General features: G+C 30.9%; 1 protein-coding gene across 1 annotated transcript; it reads left to right on the top strand.

Moving 5' to 3' along the window:
- On the top strand, positions 1-3,772 carry LOC148784348 (uncharacterized). The gene is made up of 3 exons (XM_088877144.1): positions 1-1,030; positions 2,018-2,727; positions 3,014-3,772. Exons 1-3 carry the CDS (start codon positions 1-3, stop codon positions 3,770-3,772), a joined length of 2,499 nt encoding a protein of 832 aa, XP_088733270.1.
- The last annotated feature ends 10,430 nt before the right edge of the window (positions 3,773-14,202 follow it).

Below are 14,202 nucleotides of genomic sequence, written 5' to 3'. Positions count from 1 at the left end.
ATGAAAGGACTTTTGTCAGTGATTCAGGTGATCAGACCTGAACCTACTGATACCGATCCCAAAACTGTTGAGATAGCGCAGTGGACAGAAAGGGATCAAATATGGAGAGGAGCGATTTTGTCAGCCCTGTCAAATACGCTCTTCGATGTCTATTGTTTCGATTCTTACACTGCTAAGTCTCTGTGGGATGAGTTGGACCAGAAATATAATACTGAAGAGCAAGGGCTCGAAAAGTATTATGTTTCCAAGTTCATGAGGTATCAAATGGTTGAGGACCGGTCTATTGCTGAACAGACTCATGAGATTATCAACCTTGAACATGCTCTGACTGATGCTGAGATGAAACTTCCCAAGAAGTTTCTGGTCATGTCCATAGTGGACAAATTTCTCAAATCCTGGGAAAACTTTGGCATGACACTCAAGCATCAGAAAGGGAGATTGTCTCTAGATGATCTTATGATTGCTATCAGCATTGAGGAAGAACATAGAAATCAAATGCACAAGATGCCTGTTGAACATCAACCAAGGGCCAATCTTATAGTGGGAAAACAGAAAGTGAATAAGATTAACTCGAATTCAAAAGCCATCAATAAAAGCAAGGCCTCCAAAAATAAGAAACCAAAATTAAACAAACCATGCTGGAACTGTGGGCAGGTTGGACACTGGGCCAAGCTTTGTCCTAATAAAAAGGCCAAGACTGGGCAGGCAGTTGTAAACATGGTTGTGGGAGGTTCTAGCAGTGCTAGCACCTCAGGAGCAACTGGTGGGTATGTATCTGTACAACCCGAACTCTTGACAATTTACAAACCGTATGATTGGTTGATTGACACTGGAGCGAATGTGCACGTTTGTGCTTATAAATCTCTCTTCGTGTCTTATCAGGCCATCAGTGGAAGGACAGTAAGCATGGGGAACTCCAGTACAGCTGAAGTACTTGGGATAGAAAGCGTGGACTTGAAGTTTCCTTCAGGGCGCATTCTGTCGCTGAAAAGAGTTCATCATGTACCCACTGTCAGAAGAAACATTATTAGTAGTTCTGTAATAGTTAGGGAGGGATATGAATTGGTTTTCAAGTTTAATAAAGTTGTTATTCAATAATTTGGTATTTTTGTTGGTAAAGGCTACTTAGACGATGGCTTGTTCAAAGTTCGAGTTGATAATAATAAAATTGATGTTTCTGATTCTATTATTTTGAATGTGGAATCTTCTACTTTGTGGCATAGTAGGTTAGGTCATTTAAATTTCAATTCGATCAAACGAATGATGAATTTGAATTTAATTCCTAGTCAAAATATTGAACGAAATTACAAATGCCAAGTTTGTGTAAAAGCTAAACAAGTTAGGAAACCCTATCAGTCAATTGAAAGGGATTCGGAAATACTTGATTTAGTTCACACTGATATTTGTGAGTTCAATGGAGTTTTGACCAGGGACCACAAACGATATTTTATAACCTTTATAGATGATTGCAGTAGATACCGTTATGTGTTTCTTATGAAAAATAAGGATGAAGCCTTAGACAAATTTATTTTGTTTAAAAATGAAGCAGAAACCCAAACTGGTAAGAAACTTAAAATACTAAGGTCCGATAGAGGAGGAGAGTATGAGTCGAGTAAGTTCAATGAATATTGTCAAACTTTTGGCATTATTCATGAAGAGACTCCTCTATATTCCCCTTCGTCTAATGGAATGGCTGAACCAAAGAATAGAACATTCAAAGATATGATTAACAGTCTCCTACTAACCTCCGGGTTACCAAAGTATTTGTGGGGACAGGCTTTGAATACGTCTTGTCATATTCTGAATAGAGTCCCTCTAAAACACAATACGAGTACTCCTTTCGAGTTGTGGAAAGATAGGAAACCAAGCCTGAAATACTTTCGAGTGTGAGGGTGCCTAGCAAAAGTCCTAGTCCCAGAACACAAACGAAAGAAATTGGGTCCTAAGACTGTCGATGTTGTGTTCTTGGGCTATGTGGAGACAAGTTATGCCTTAAGATTTCTGGTTATTAAATCAGAAATTTCAGGCATTGAGGTCAACACAATAGTCGAATTTCGTGATGTTGTATTCCTAGAAGATGTATTTCCTTTAAAAACAGGAATACCTTCTAATGTTTCGCTTGATGATTCACTTGCCTCCACATCTATTCCTGAACATGTGGAAAAGATGTCGAATGTGAGGGTTGGTCCTAGTAGTTCTAATCAGACTCATGAGGAGTCAGATGAACCTAGACGGAGTAAGAGAGCTAGGGTCGTCAAGGATTTTGGAAGTGACTTTGTCACTTATAACATCGAGGATGATCCGATAACTTTCAAGGATGCTATGGCTTCTTTAGAAGCCAAGCAGTGGAAACAAGCTGTCAAAAGTGAGATGGACTCCATTGTTTCCAATGGAACATGGGTGCTAGTTGATGTCCCTCCGGGGTGTACTACTATTGGATGTAAGTGGATTTTTAAAAGAAAATTGAAACCTGATGGGACCATAGATAAGTTTAAAGCCAGATTGGTGGCTAAAGGATTTAAACAAAAGGAGGGAATAGACTATTTCGATACCTATTCTCCGGTAGCTCGATTGACTACAATCTGGGTGCTTATAGCACTTGCTTCGGTGTATAATCTCCCGATTCATCAGATGGATGTGAAAACAGCCTTCTTGTATGGTGAACTCGAGGAAGAAATTTACATGGATCAGACTGAGGGGTTTGTAGCTCATGGTAACGAGCATAAAGTTTGTAAACTTGTTAAGTCACTATATGGACTTAAACAAGCACCCAAACAGTAGCATGAAAAGTTTGATAAAACTATTCTTGCATTTGGCTTCACTGTAAATGAGAATGATAAATGTATATACTGCAAGGTTAAAGGAGATAAAATGATAATTATATGCCTGTATGTAGATGATATTTTATTAATAGGATCATGTTTAGATATTATTACCGAAACCAAGTCATTTTTGAAAAAATAAGCTTGAAATGAAGGATATGGGTGAGGCTAATGTGATTCTTGGCATCAAGTTGACTCGGTCAACTGATGGGATAGCCATTTCTCAATCTCATTATGTTGAGAAGATAATTGAGAAATTTGGTTATCAAAACAGTAGAATTGCTAAAACACCATATGATCCTTCTGTAGCTTTATTCAAAAATAAAAGTGGTGTTCCGATTGCACAGCTAAGGTATTCCCAAATTATTGGGAGCTTACAGTATCTGGCAAATGGCACGAGACCAGATATATCATTTTCTGTCTCTAAGCTGGCTAGATACACTAGTTGTCCTGACAAAACTCATTGGGGTGCTTTGGATAGAGTACTAAGGTACTTAAAGGGCTCGGTGTCACTGGCCATACATTATGGCAGATTCCCTGTTGTTCTTGAGGGATATAGTGATGCTAGCTGGATAGCCAAAAACTCCGGGAGTAATGGGTGCTCAGGATATGTTTTTATCTTAGGTGGGGGCGCAGTCTCCTGGAAGTCTGCAAAACAGATTTTAATAACCCGGTCTACATTTGAAGCCGAGTTATGTGCGTTAGATACGACTGGTACTGAGGCAGAATGGCTATTTGGGTTGTTACCGCAACTTCCCGTTGTAAGTCAACCTCTTTCACCAATTGTTGTACATTGTGATAGCCAAACCACAATAGCAAAGGTGATGAGTTGTAAATACAATCAAAAGACCAAACGACACATCCAAGTTAGATTGAAGTCTATAAGAGCATTAGTGTCAGACAGAGTAATGGGCATTGACTTTTGTGGGAACAAAGGACAATGTGACTGATCCTTTGACGAAAGGATTGAATCTGTCACAAGTTTATAAGTCCAGATTGGGGATGGGACTGAAAACCCATCAGTGATATATCTACGACGGCAACCCAACCTTTTGAGTGGAGATCCCACAAAGAAGGTTCAATGTGGTATCAACAAGTTGTAAGGGTATGTCAGAGCACCAAATAGACTGATACTTTGTATTTGGAGTCTGTCCCCTGAAATTCTGGAAGGTGCTGCTACTGCAAGTATAATAAGAGTTTATCTCTGAATGGGGTCATGTCTTATAAGACGAGATGCTAGCAGTGCATCCCTGGAGACGCCCAACTAAGTGAATGTCGTTGTTTTGCCGCAACTAAGGAATTGGGTTATTCCTGAAAGCATTCATGAATAGGATCAGGACACATAACCTAAGTGTCAACCCTAAAGATCAACACAAAGCTGGTGGTTTGTTGTTACTGACAGACGTTGTCACACTCACAGGCTTAAATTCAAGGCTTAGTTCCATTTAACATGTTGATAACTGATGTCAGATAACTTAGACAGTGGTTCAAACCGGAATGTACCATTATTGAAAGCAAGTCATAGAAACTTGAGTTCAAATTTATGTGTTTGTGGGGGATTGTTGTATTTGAATTTTCAAAAGCAGAAACCCACAGATTTGTAACAGCAACAGCCATTGAATTCACTTTGAATTTGGTTTAGTCTGCATTTGAATGTGATTTATTGAGAAAGAAAAACTGCCACCAAATTTCATTGCTGCTTCATTTCATTTGGACGGTTTCATGTGGGGAAATTACTGCCATTATGTCCTTCTTTATTGCTAAAATTTTTGGAAGCCTATATATAGGCTTGTCCATTCTTCATTTGAGACACACCACAAACAACAAACTCTGATTCTTGAGTTTTCTCTAATTCCCTCTTTCGGCTTCTATATTGTGTCTAATATTTGAGTCTCTTGTTTCGATAACAAGCTTCTGAGTGTTTGATCGAGGTGTTTTTCAGTATAGTGCTAAAACCGAAAGAACTGTAATCGTCTTATCCTGGGAGAAATTACGTTGGACCCGGTGCATTGCTGATACTGGGCGTATATTTTCTTCAAGGCAAGCAGTAATTCTGCAATTCAGTTAAATTAACGACTTCAAATTGGACTGAGAATTAATATGATAAAATTCTCGTTGTTAGTTTTCGATTTAAATTTCTTATTATAAATAGCGTTTCTAATTGTGTTATGTTATTTGTTCCAACGTGGCTTTATTTGCTTTTGATTTCTCAAATCCGATTGTAATATTTCAAAACGTCGTTTCGATTGCTTGAAACCAAATATTTTTCCAACAAAAAATACATTTAACTCTTTATTATTTTAATATTTCTTTTGCAATTCTTATTTACAAACTTATCTTTGTTATATATATTGTTGAAAACAAAAAACGAGAGCAAGAAGAACGAAAATACGAAAAAAAATCAAGCTCTAATATTTCAATAGTTCTCAATACGCAATCTGGCAAAATGCACATTTATACATCTTATTAATTTTTTTAGGGTAAATTAGAACAACCTCCCATGACGTTTGGCATAATTACGAATACTCTCTCATTGTTTGAAAAATTATCAATAATTCCTGATTTTAATGGTCGTCTAACAATTAGCCGAGACCGATCGAATGATTCCACTTCGAGTCGAAACTCAGTTCATTCCTCCTTTCTAGTGGGAGAAGCATCCGAAGAAGCAGTGGATGCAGAGGCGAACTATCCATCAGTGACAAGAGAAGGTGGAATGACACCTTCGACTTTTTTTTTATTTGGGATAGACAAAACCAGAAACTTAGTTATGTATTATAATCTTTAATAAAATCCATCCCCGTACCCCGTCCCTTCCCCTTAAAATCTCGGCCTGGCCCAGTCCTGCCCGATTTAATTTTTTTTAATTAAGTAATATCAATTTAAATTTAGTAATTTAACATAATTTTTTTTTATCTATAATGAATCATATAATACAAAGAATATATTCAATTAATATTTTATTTTTTCAATAAGTGATATTAGTTTAGATTTAAATACTTTAATAGAGTTTTCAATCTAAAATTTATTGTATAAGACAAAATATACACTCAACCAATTTTTTATTTTTTATTAAATAATATCATTTTAAATTTAGTAATTTAACATAGATTTTGATCTAAAATAAATTATATAATACAAAAATATCAAATAATTTTTTATTATTTCAATAACTAATATCATTTTAAATTTAGGTAGTTTAACATAATTTTCAATGTACAACGAATTATATAATATAAACAAAACATTCATCTAATTTTTTAATTCCTCAATAAGTAAATATGAATTTAAAAAAATTTACATAATTTTATGTAAAATAAATTATATAATACAGATAATACACTTAACTAATTTTTTCTATAAGTAATACTAAGTATCTTTGTAAATTTAGGTTATTTAACATAGTTTTATTTTAAATAAATTATATAATACAAATAATACATATTCAGCTATTTTTTCGGTATTTCATGTATAAAGTTGGATATATACAAAATTATTTAGAAAGTTACCTATAATATCATAATTTTATATTAATAATGTATTACGTATAAAAAATATTAAAAAGATAAAGCAAAGCGGGTTTGGAGGGATCCAGTACAAAATTTGTTATCCCCAGACCCGGCCAGGTCTAATATTTTAGAAACTGAACCGGGACCCCCCCCCCCCCCCACCCCTCCCGGAACCCAATAATATGAATATCAAACTCATTTCATTCAGAGCGAGTCTGAGTCAAAACCCAAAAAATCGAATCTGATTGTTCTTCCTAACATCAATACTACATATATTGACATTTACAAAACAAAAAAGACCTTATATATATTGTCATCTTTCTAGCAACAATTATGCATAAAGTTAGCATCCCATCAATCTCTGATGAGACTTGTATAAATTCAAAAAGTTCAATTTAAGATAATAATAATTCAGTTTCTTTTCTGATAGACAAAAAGAGTGGGTAGCTTTGATTTCAATTATCATTATGAACCAAGATATGCCCTTAATAGTATATTATGGGATAATTATACTATTCTCTTCTGAAGTTTGATATAATTACACATAAATTTTTGTAATTTGAAAAATTACATCTAGTACCCTCGATGTTTGCTTCCGAATAAGAAATAGGTCATTCTAGTTAATAAATTGGTATTTACCCTTGATTGACTTAATACTAACTTATTACAGGTCAAATTTCTTTTCGACTAAACTGTCATTATAAATGTGAAAATATACCTCGTACATGCATATAGCTAAAGGTTAATTTTGTTATAAAAAGATTTATTTTGATATGCATTAAAAAAAAATACAATATTTATTTTTGTCATGGTTAAACACAAAATAGTAGTAGCACATAGTCGTTGACCACGGCCATACAACAGTTGTTGGTTGTGGTATCTGCAATGAATATTTACCACGATATTTAGTTCATAGCTATTAAAATTGTAGCCAATAGTCATTTTCTTTCTAGTAGTGCAATAAATCAGTAATAAGTCAATTACGGGTAGATATAATTTTTTATCCAGTTTTCTTGTCAATATCGACAAATTCAATAAATTCTGAACTTATTTGTTAGATGGAAGCAAATTTCAAAAATATTAGTATAACTTTTCAAATCGCAAAAAAATTATACATAATTACACCGATCTTTAAAAAAAAATATAATTATCTCTAAAATTATTTGTAAACATACTTATAAATTACGCACCAATACAATTTCCACATCGAGAAACAAACCATCGAACCCATAATCATTTAATTGCAAGCAATTCATTTTTCCTAATTGAACCAACAAGCTTCGACATAATTTCATTAATCTATTACATTCAAATTCTAGATGTATTATTTAGTCTTTCTCACAAATGTTAGACCTTCTTCGTTCTATCAGTCATCTTTCATTACATTAAACACTCCCGGGACCAATAATTTGATGAGAGGGAGAGAGAGTCAAGACGATGAATGGGGCATAGCGAGAAGAGAACAGACGGCTACGCGCTGTTTAAGAATTGAGGTCGACTGATTCTTGAAAGTCACCGCCCCTATTCTCCCGGAACCCTTCCCTCCCTCATCATTTTCATGGTCCCAATGCTTCGGACACAAAACTTTTTTATAAAATGTTTTGAATTCAAACTTTGGGTATATATAGGGTGATGAATAGCAATTTACCCCCTTAAAAAATGAGCATATTATCCTCCTATGAAAATAAATATAGCAATTTATCCCCTGTATTTTTTAAAATGAAGCAATTTACCTCCTTATACAGAGAGTTAAATTGCTTCATTTTAAAAAATATAGAGAGATAAGTTATTGTATTTTAAAAAATATAGGGAGGTAATCGCTATTTGTTCTTTTATAAGAGGGTAATTTGCTTCTTTACGATATCTATAAGGGGGTTTATTGCATTTTTCTGGTATATATATATATGTGGATGTTCGTTGCATGAGTGCAAAAAAAATCACTTATTGGTTTTAAGGGACAATTCAATGATTTAAGTACAAAGTTTCCCTACGTGAGGTTTTGTGATTGAATTTATACGTGTTTTGAATGCGTGTTTCGTGTTTTAATTTTAAGTGTGTTTTAGATGCGTGAGAGTAAACAAAAAATTCATTTATTATGCTACGAGAAAAATTATTTTCTTTGAATTTCTTTTGATAACATATAATTAATCAATGTGAAAAATCACTCTTTTTTTTTAATTTTGGTTCTTTTTGTATAAATATTGACTAATTTTGGCTTCGACAGCCATTTTCCAAAAACAAACATCTCCCAGGAATTATATAAGTTTCATATAAGAGTAGTCCTTTTTTATTAATTAGCACTAAAAAAAAGTATGAACTATTATTCCTCGTATTATAAATGAGTACGACACAAAAAATATGATAGATGAATATTATTATCATAAATCAAGCAAAAGCAATACAAAAATTAAAACTTTGATCATAGTTAATTAATATTTATCATAATTTTAGTTATGATTAAAACATCTGTAATGATTTCTAGTTAAGGGTGATCCGTTTGTCTCGCTTGCGAACCAATAACTAATACTCATTACGCAGTTGTGGTTAATTAATTGTCGTTGCATTTTCTTGTCTTTAACTATGATAATTAGAATATGACCAAAAAAATTATATTTCTTCTGAAGTGACTTGCACCGAAGCTGGTCCCATCTTTATATTTATAGAGGCGAGTTGGTCCAACGACTGTATAATTGATTTTAAGATAATTAATTATGAGAAAATTGATGTTGGATTAATAATTATTTTGAAAGAAATGATTATGTTGTTTGGATTCACAATTTTAATGTCGATTATGCGAAATTTGAAATTATTCTTATTTTTATGGTTAATTAGGTAATTTTAAAAGTATTTAATTGGCATAATGAATTATTAAATGAAAAATAATTATGATAAAATTAAAAATATTATTTATAATGAAAATAATTTTTAAAATATAGAAAATATGCAGATAAAAAATAAAATAAAATAAGTGAAGAATAATTGATTGTGGGCAAAATAGAGCATGAGATTTCTCATTCTCCATTGTCAGTTAGGACAAATAAAAATGGGCGGTCAACTCTCCACTCCTTCAACTCTTGACTTTCTCCACACCTTTTGCTTAAATTTCCTTTTTTTTTTAATGGTAAATTATAATTATTTTTCCTAAAATTTGACATAATTATAAATATTTTTTAATGTTTAAAAAATTATAAATACATTTAAAAATATGCCCATTTTGTTAGCTTTTATTAGGTTTTCGTTCAAATTTTATGATGACTAAAATACTCTTTTGAATCATGAATTATATTTTTTATATTTTTAAAATAAATTAAAGATATTTTAATGGACTAATATTCTATATGGATTATTTATCTTACTCACTCTTATTTTTTAAAATATTTTTTTTTGTTTTCTTTTTTAATTTCAGCAAGAGTAAATTAGTAGTATCAGTCTCACCGTTTAGGGACTATATAATTATTTTTCATTTGAGGGGGGTATTTTGTAATATTTTAAGTAATGAGGGGGTATTCTTAATTATGCCAAATTTTAAAGAAGATAGCTAAAATTTTACCCTGCTTTTATCAAGTCAATATTATCAAAGTACCGACAAGTTGTTGCCCCAATATTAAGTAATGATAATTACACTCACTCCCTCGAGATTTCGTGTAGTTATACTTAAATTCTCTGTAGTTTGAAAAATTACATCTAGCAACTCTTAAGTTTGCTTCTATCTGACAAATACTGACGAACGAAAGATACTGACATAAGTTTAAAAACAACAAAAAAAAGAAGAAAGATAAATAATTTTTTTGTTTTGCCCCTCATTGAACATTCCCATATATATTTTTGTTCTTATAAAGAGATAAATATACTATATATATATGGAATGAAGTTAACATCATTATATTCTTTTTCCCTTCATAAGTACAAAAATTATTCTTAAAAAATATTAAATGAGGAGTAAAATTAAAAATTCATGCAATTTTTTGGCTAACATCAACATTTCGTCCAAATCCTAACAAAAAGGGATCAAGTGTAAATAGTGAATTTTTAGAGGAGGTGTAAATATAATTTCAAAAAAAAAAGAGAAAAAAACATAATTTTTTATTTTTAGATGGCGTTTAAGTGTAATCAACCCTAAATTTTTAAAAAATATAATATTAGATTCCAATGATGTTTTCCATTGTATAATATGCATTGATTATAGGCCAAATTGCATATTAACCCATGTGTTTTAAAAAATCAGCTAAAAGTTTTCTATATTTTAAAAATAAGTAAAAAAATAAACCCTCTATTTTTTTAAATATAACATACTTGCCCCTCACTGTTAGTTGAAGTTAACGACGTTAGTCTTTTTATCAAAAGATTGTTATACCTTTATCTATTATATATTACTTTTTATTTTCATGATCGTTCAATTTTTTATTGCATAACAACAATAGGATTTAATCAATACATTTGAATTATTAGATCTAAATTATTAAGGATTAAGATTTAAATATTAAATGTATAATTATAAAATATAAATTATTATTTTATAAAAACTAAAAACAAACAAAATTAACCCCAACCCCACCCCACCAGGCCCCTCGCCGTCCCTCCCCACCCCACCACCAAGCCCCCCTCCCTCCTCCACCCGCCGCCCACCCCAACCCCTCACATCACCCAAGGCAGGGGTTGACGTGGCAACCCGACGCCGAGAAAGGCGATGGCAACATTGCAAGGCAAAAGGGGGCGACGTCAACTTGTGCGACCGCTCAGGATAATTTTGAACGATGATTTTTTTTTTTAACGTTTTTTATAAATTTAAAATTAACTTAAGAAAAAAGCAAAATTTAAAAATGATAAGAAAAAAATTTAAACATAGTAAAAAAAAATATTAAAAGTTTCAATACAAATAGATATACTAGTAAATTTAAATTGTTTATAATAAAAAATTAATTATTTTTGGAAATAAATATTAATTTAATTAGTTAAAAAATATTATTGTTTTTGTTTATAAACATTTACATTGATTTAAATTTTATAAATTGAATTTAGAATATTATTTTTTGTATTTTCATATTATTTAGTATATCTTTTGTTTAAATTATAAATTGTAATATATATATATATTGTGTTTTGATACTTAAATAAATATATTTAAAAATAAAATTATTTATTGTTTAGGAGGGATAGAAAATATAAAAAAAAATCATTGAAAACAAGTTTAAAATAAGTACATTTAATCATAGTAATTTTAAATACATTTGAATTGTTACATCTAAATTATTAAGGGTTAAGATTTAACTATTAGATTTATAATTGTAAAATATAAATTATTATTTTATAAAAAAAAATAAATAAATAAACAAAATAAACCCCACCCCCACTCCACCAGGCCCCTCTCCCCCCCCCCCCCTCGTCCCGTCGCCCCTCCCCACCCCTGCCACCAAGCCCCTCTCCTTCTTCCACCCTCCGTCCACCCCATCCCTCTCACGCCGCCCAAGGCAAGGGGGTGTCGTCGCAACCCAACGCCAAGAAGGGCAACAACGACGTTGCAAGGCAAAGGGGGCGACGGCAACGTTGCAAGGCAAAGGGCGGCGATGTCAACTTGGACGACCGCCCAGAGTAATTTTGGACAACGATTTTTTTTTAACGTTTTTAGTAAATTTAAAAATTAATTCAAGAAAAATGCAAAAATTTAAAAATGATAAGAAAATTTTATTTAAATTTCTAAAATTTAAAAATAGTAAAAGAAAATACTCAATGTTCATTACAAATACATATATTAGTAAAATTTAAATTATTTATAATAAATAATTTATTATTTTTTTGAAATAAATATTAATTTAATTAGTTAAAAAATATTATTGTTTTTGTTTATAAACATTTAGATTGATAAATATTTAAATTTTAAAAATTGAATCTAGAATATTATATTTTGTATTGTCATATCAATTTAATATTTCTTTTTTTAAATTATAAATTTGTAAATATATATATATTGTGTTTTGATATTTAAATAAATATATTTAAAAATAAAGTTATTTATTGTTTAGGAGGGATAGAAAATATAAAGAAAATCATTGAAAACAAGTTTAAAATAAGTATATTTAATCATAGTAATGTTAAATACTATATAGGGGTATTTTTATCAATTAATAACAAAAAAAGATAAAAAAAAAAAAAAAATCATGCCAACTTTCACACTCGCGTGTGTAACCCATCTTCCGTTAGTTTCTGACGGAAAGAGGACTTTTTGCTGAGTTTATAAATTATAGGGGGTTTTTTGTTTATTTTTGAAATATAGGATAGTTTTATCTAATTTTAAAAAATACATGGGGTAAAATACAATTTGACCTTGATTACACTACAACTAAGAATTTTCATTGCCAAAATACTATGACGGAGAGCAGACTCAAGTTTGGTTTAGCTTCGTTATGTACGAATTTTTATTTTGTTTTTGTTCGATTTTATTCAACTGTGAACACCTTAGTTATTTTACATTTCTATAATCTCCAATTTATTCATAGCACTCTATCATATATCTTATAGGGATAATTATGCTTTCCTCTCATAAGGTTTGATTTAATTACACATACATTCCTTGTGATTTGAAACATTACATCTAGCACCTCTAAAATTTATTTTCATCTAACAAATAAATCCCTTTATTAGTTAAACTTCACCGAATTTGTTGATATTAATAAAAAAATAGAAATAAATCTATATTTATTCTCTAATTAACTTATTATTAATTTATTGCAGGTCAAATAAATATTTTTAGACCAAATTACCTTCATACGTCTTCACGAGTTAATACATGTGAAGAGGTATATCTTCACCATTATAAGGATAGTTTAGTTAGAAAAAATATTCGACATGCAACAAATCAGCAATTAGTCAAGCAATGGTAAATATCAATTTTATTCAAACTTTTTATTAATGTCAGCAAATTTGGTGAATTTTAACTAACGGATAAACTTATTTACTAGACAGAAGCAAACTTCATGGGTGCTAAATGTAATTTTTCAAAATATAGAAGATCACGTATAATTACACCAAACCTCGAGGGAGGAAAGTATAATTATCTTAATAAATATTATCACTTCTATATAATTTAAGTTGTCCTTGTAGTCTGAACTCAAATTCATGTAATACATATTTATGAGTAAACTACAACTTACATAAACTATTTTTATAAAGATGAACCCAAAAAAAAGCTTATAACAAAATAAATTATCGTAAAAATCCTCCATTGCAATATTTATTTATTTTTATTATCAAATATCTGAAAGTTGTGTTTCTTTACTTATACCATGAAGTTATTTTTCTTTTCTCCTACACAATAAAAATAAAATAAATAGTTAGATCAATTATGCACGTCTGCAAATGATGTTTAATAATACAATAAACTTATAGTCTTATTTTACAAAAAAAAAAAAAGAGTATATTAATACATTTTCTAAATTCCAAAAGATTATATAAATTAAGGTTTAAAAATAACAATGTTAACTTACACTTTAAATGGTATATTCCACTTTGCCACTTGGACACTATTTTCAATCAAGAAAGTACACTATATCTTTCGACTGCATTACTTTGCCACTTATTAACCATCAAAAAAGATTATATATATACTTTTCCCCTTCAAATATTAAATAACCAAATTCTTTTACAAAATATTGCAAATAAACTACCAAATATGCCCCCAAAGGTGATATAAAGACAGCATGAAAGAAAAGTGGCCAAGAACATTATATGTTGGGCATATTTGGCATGTTTCATTGCAACAGTAAAGAAAACTCGAATTTAAGTATTCTGCATAACTGCAGGGTGCAAAGCGAAAGACAACGGATCGATGGAGCGACGTCTGCGTTGAAGAGAGTAAGTAGATGGGGGCAAAATGCAAG

The sequence above is a fragment of the Sesamum indicum genome, linkage group LG13 (genome assembly GCF_026168435.1).
Source record: "Sesamum indicum cultivar Baizhima isolate 11 linkage group LG13, ASM2616843v1, whole genome shotgun sequence".
NCBI lineage: Eukaryota > Viridiplantae > Streptophyta > Magnoliopsida > Lamiales > Pedaliaceae > Sesamum > Sesamum indicum.
The sequence above is the reverse complement of the archived record's forward strand: the minus strand, read 5'-3'. Positions and strand labels throughout refer to the sequence as shown.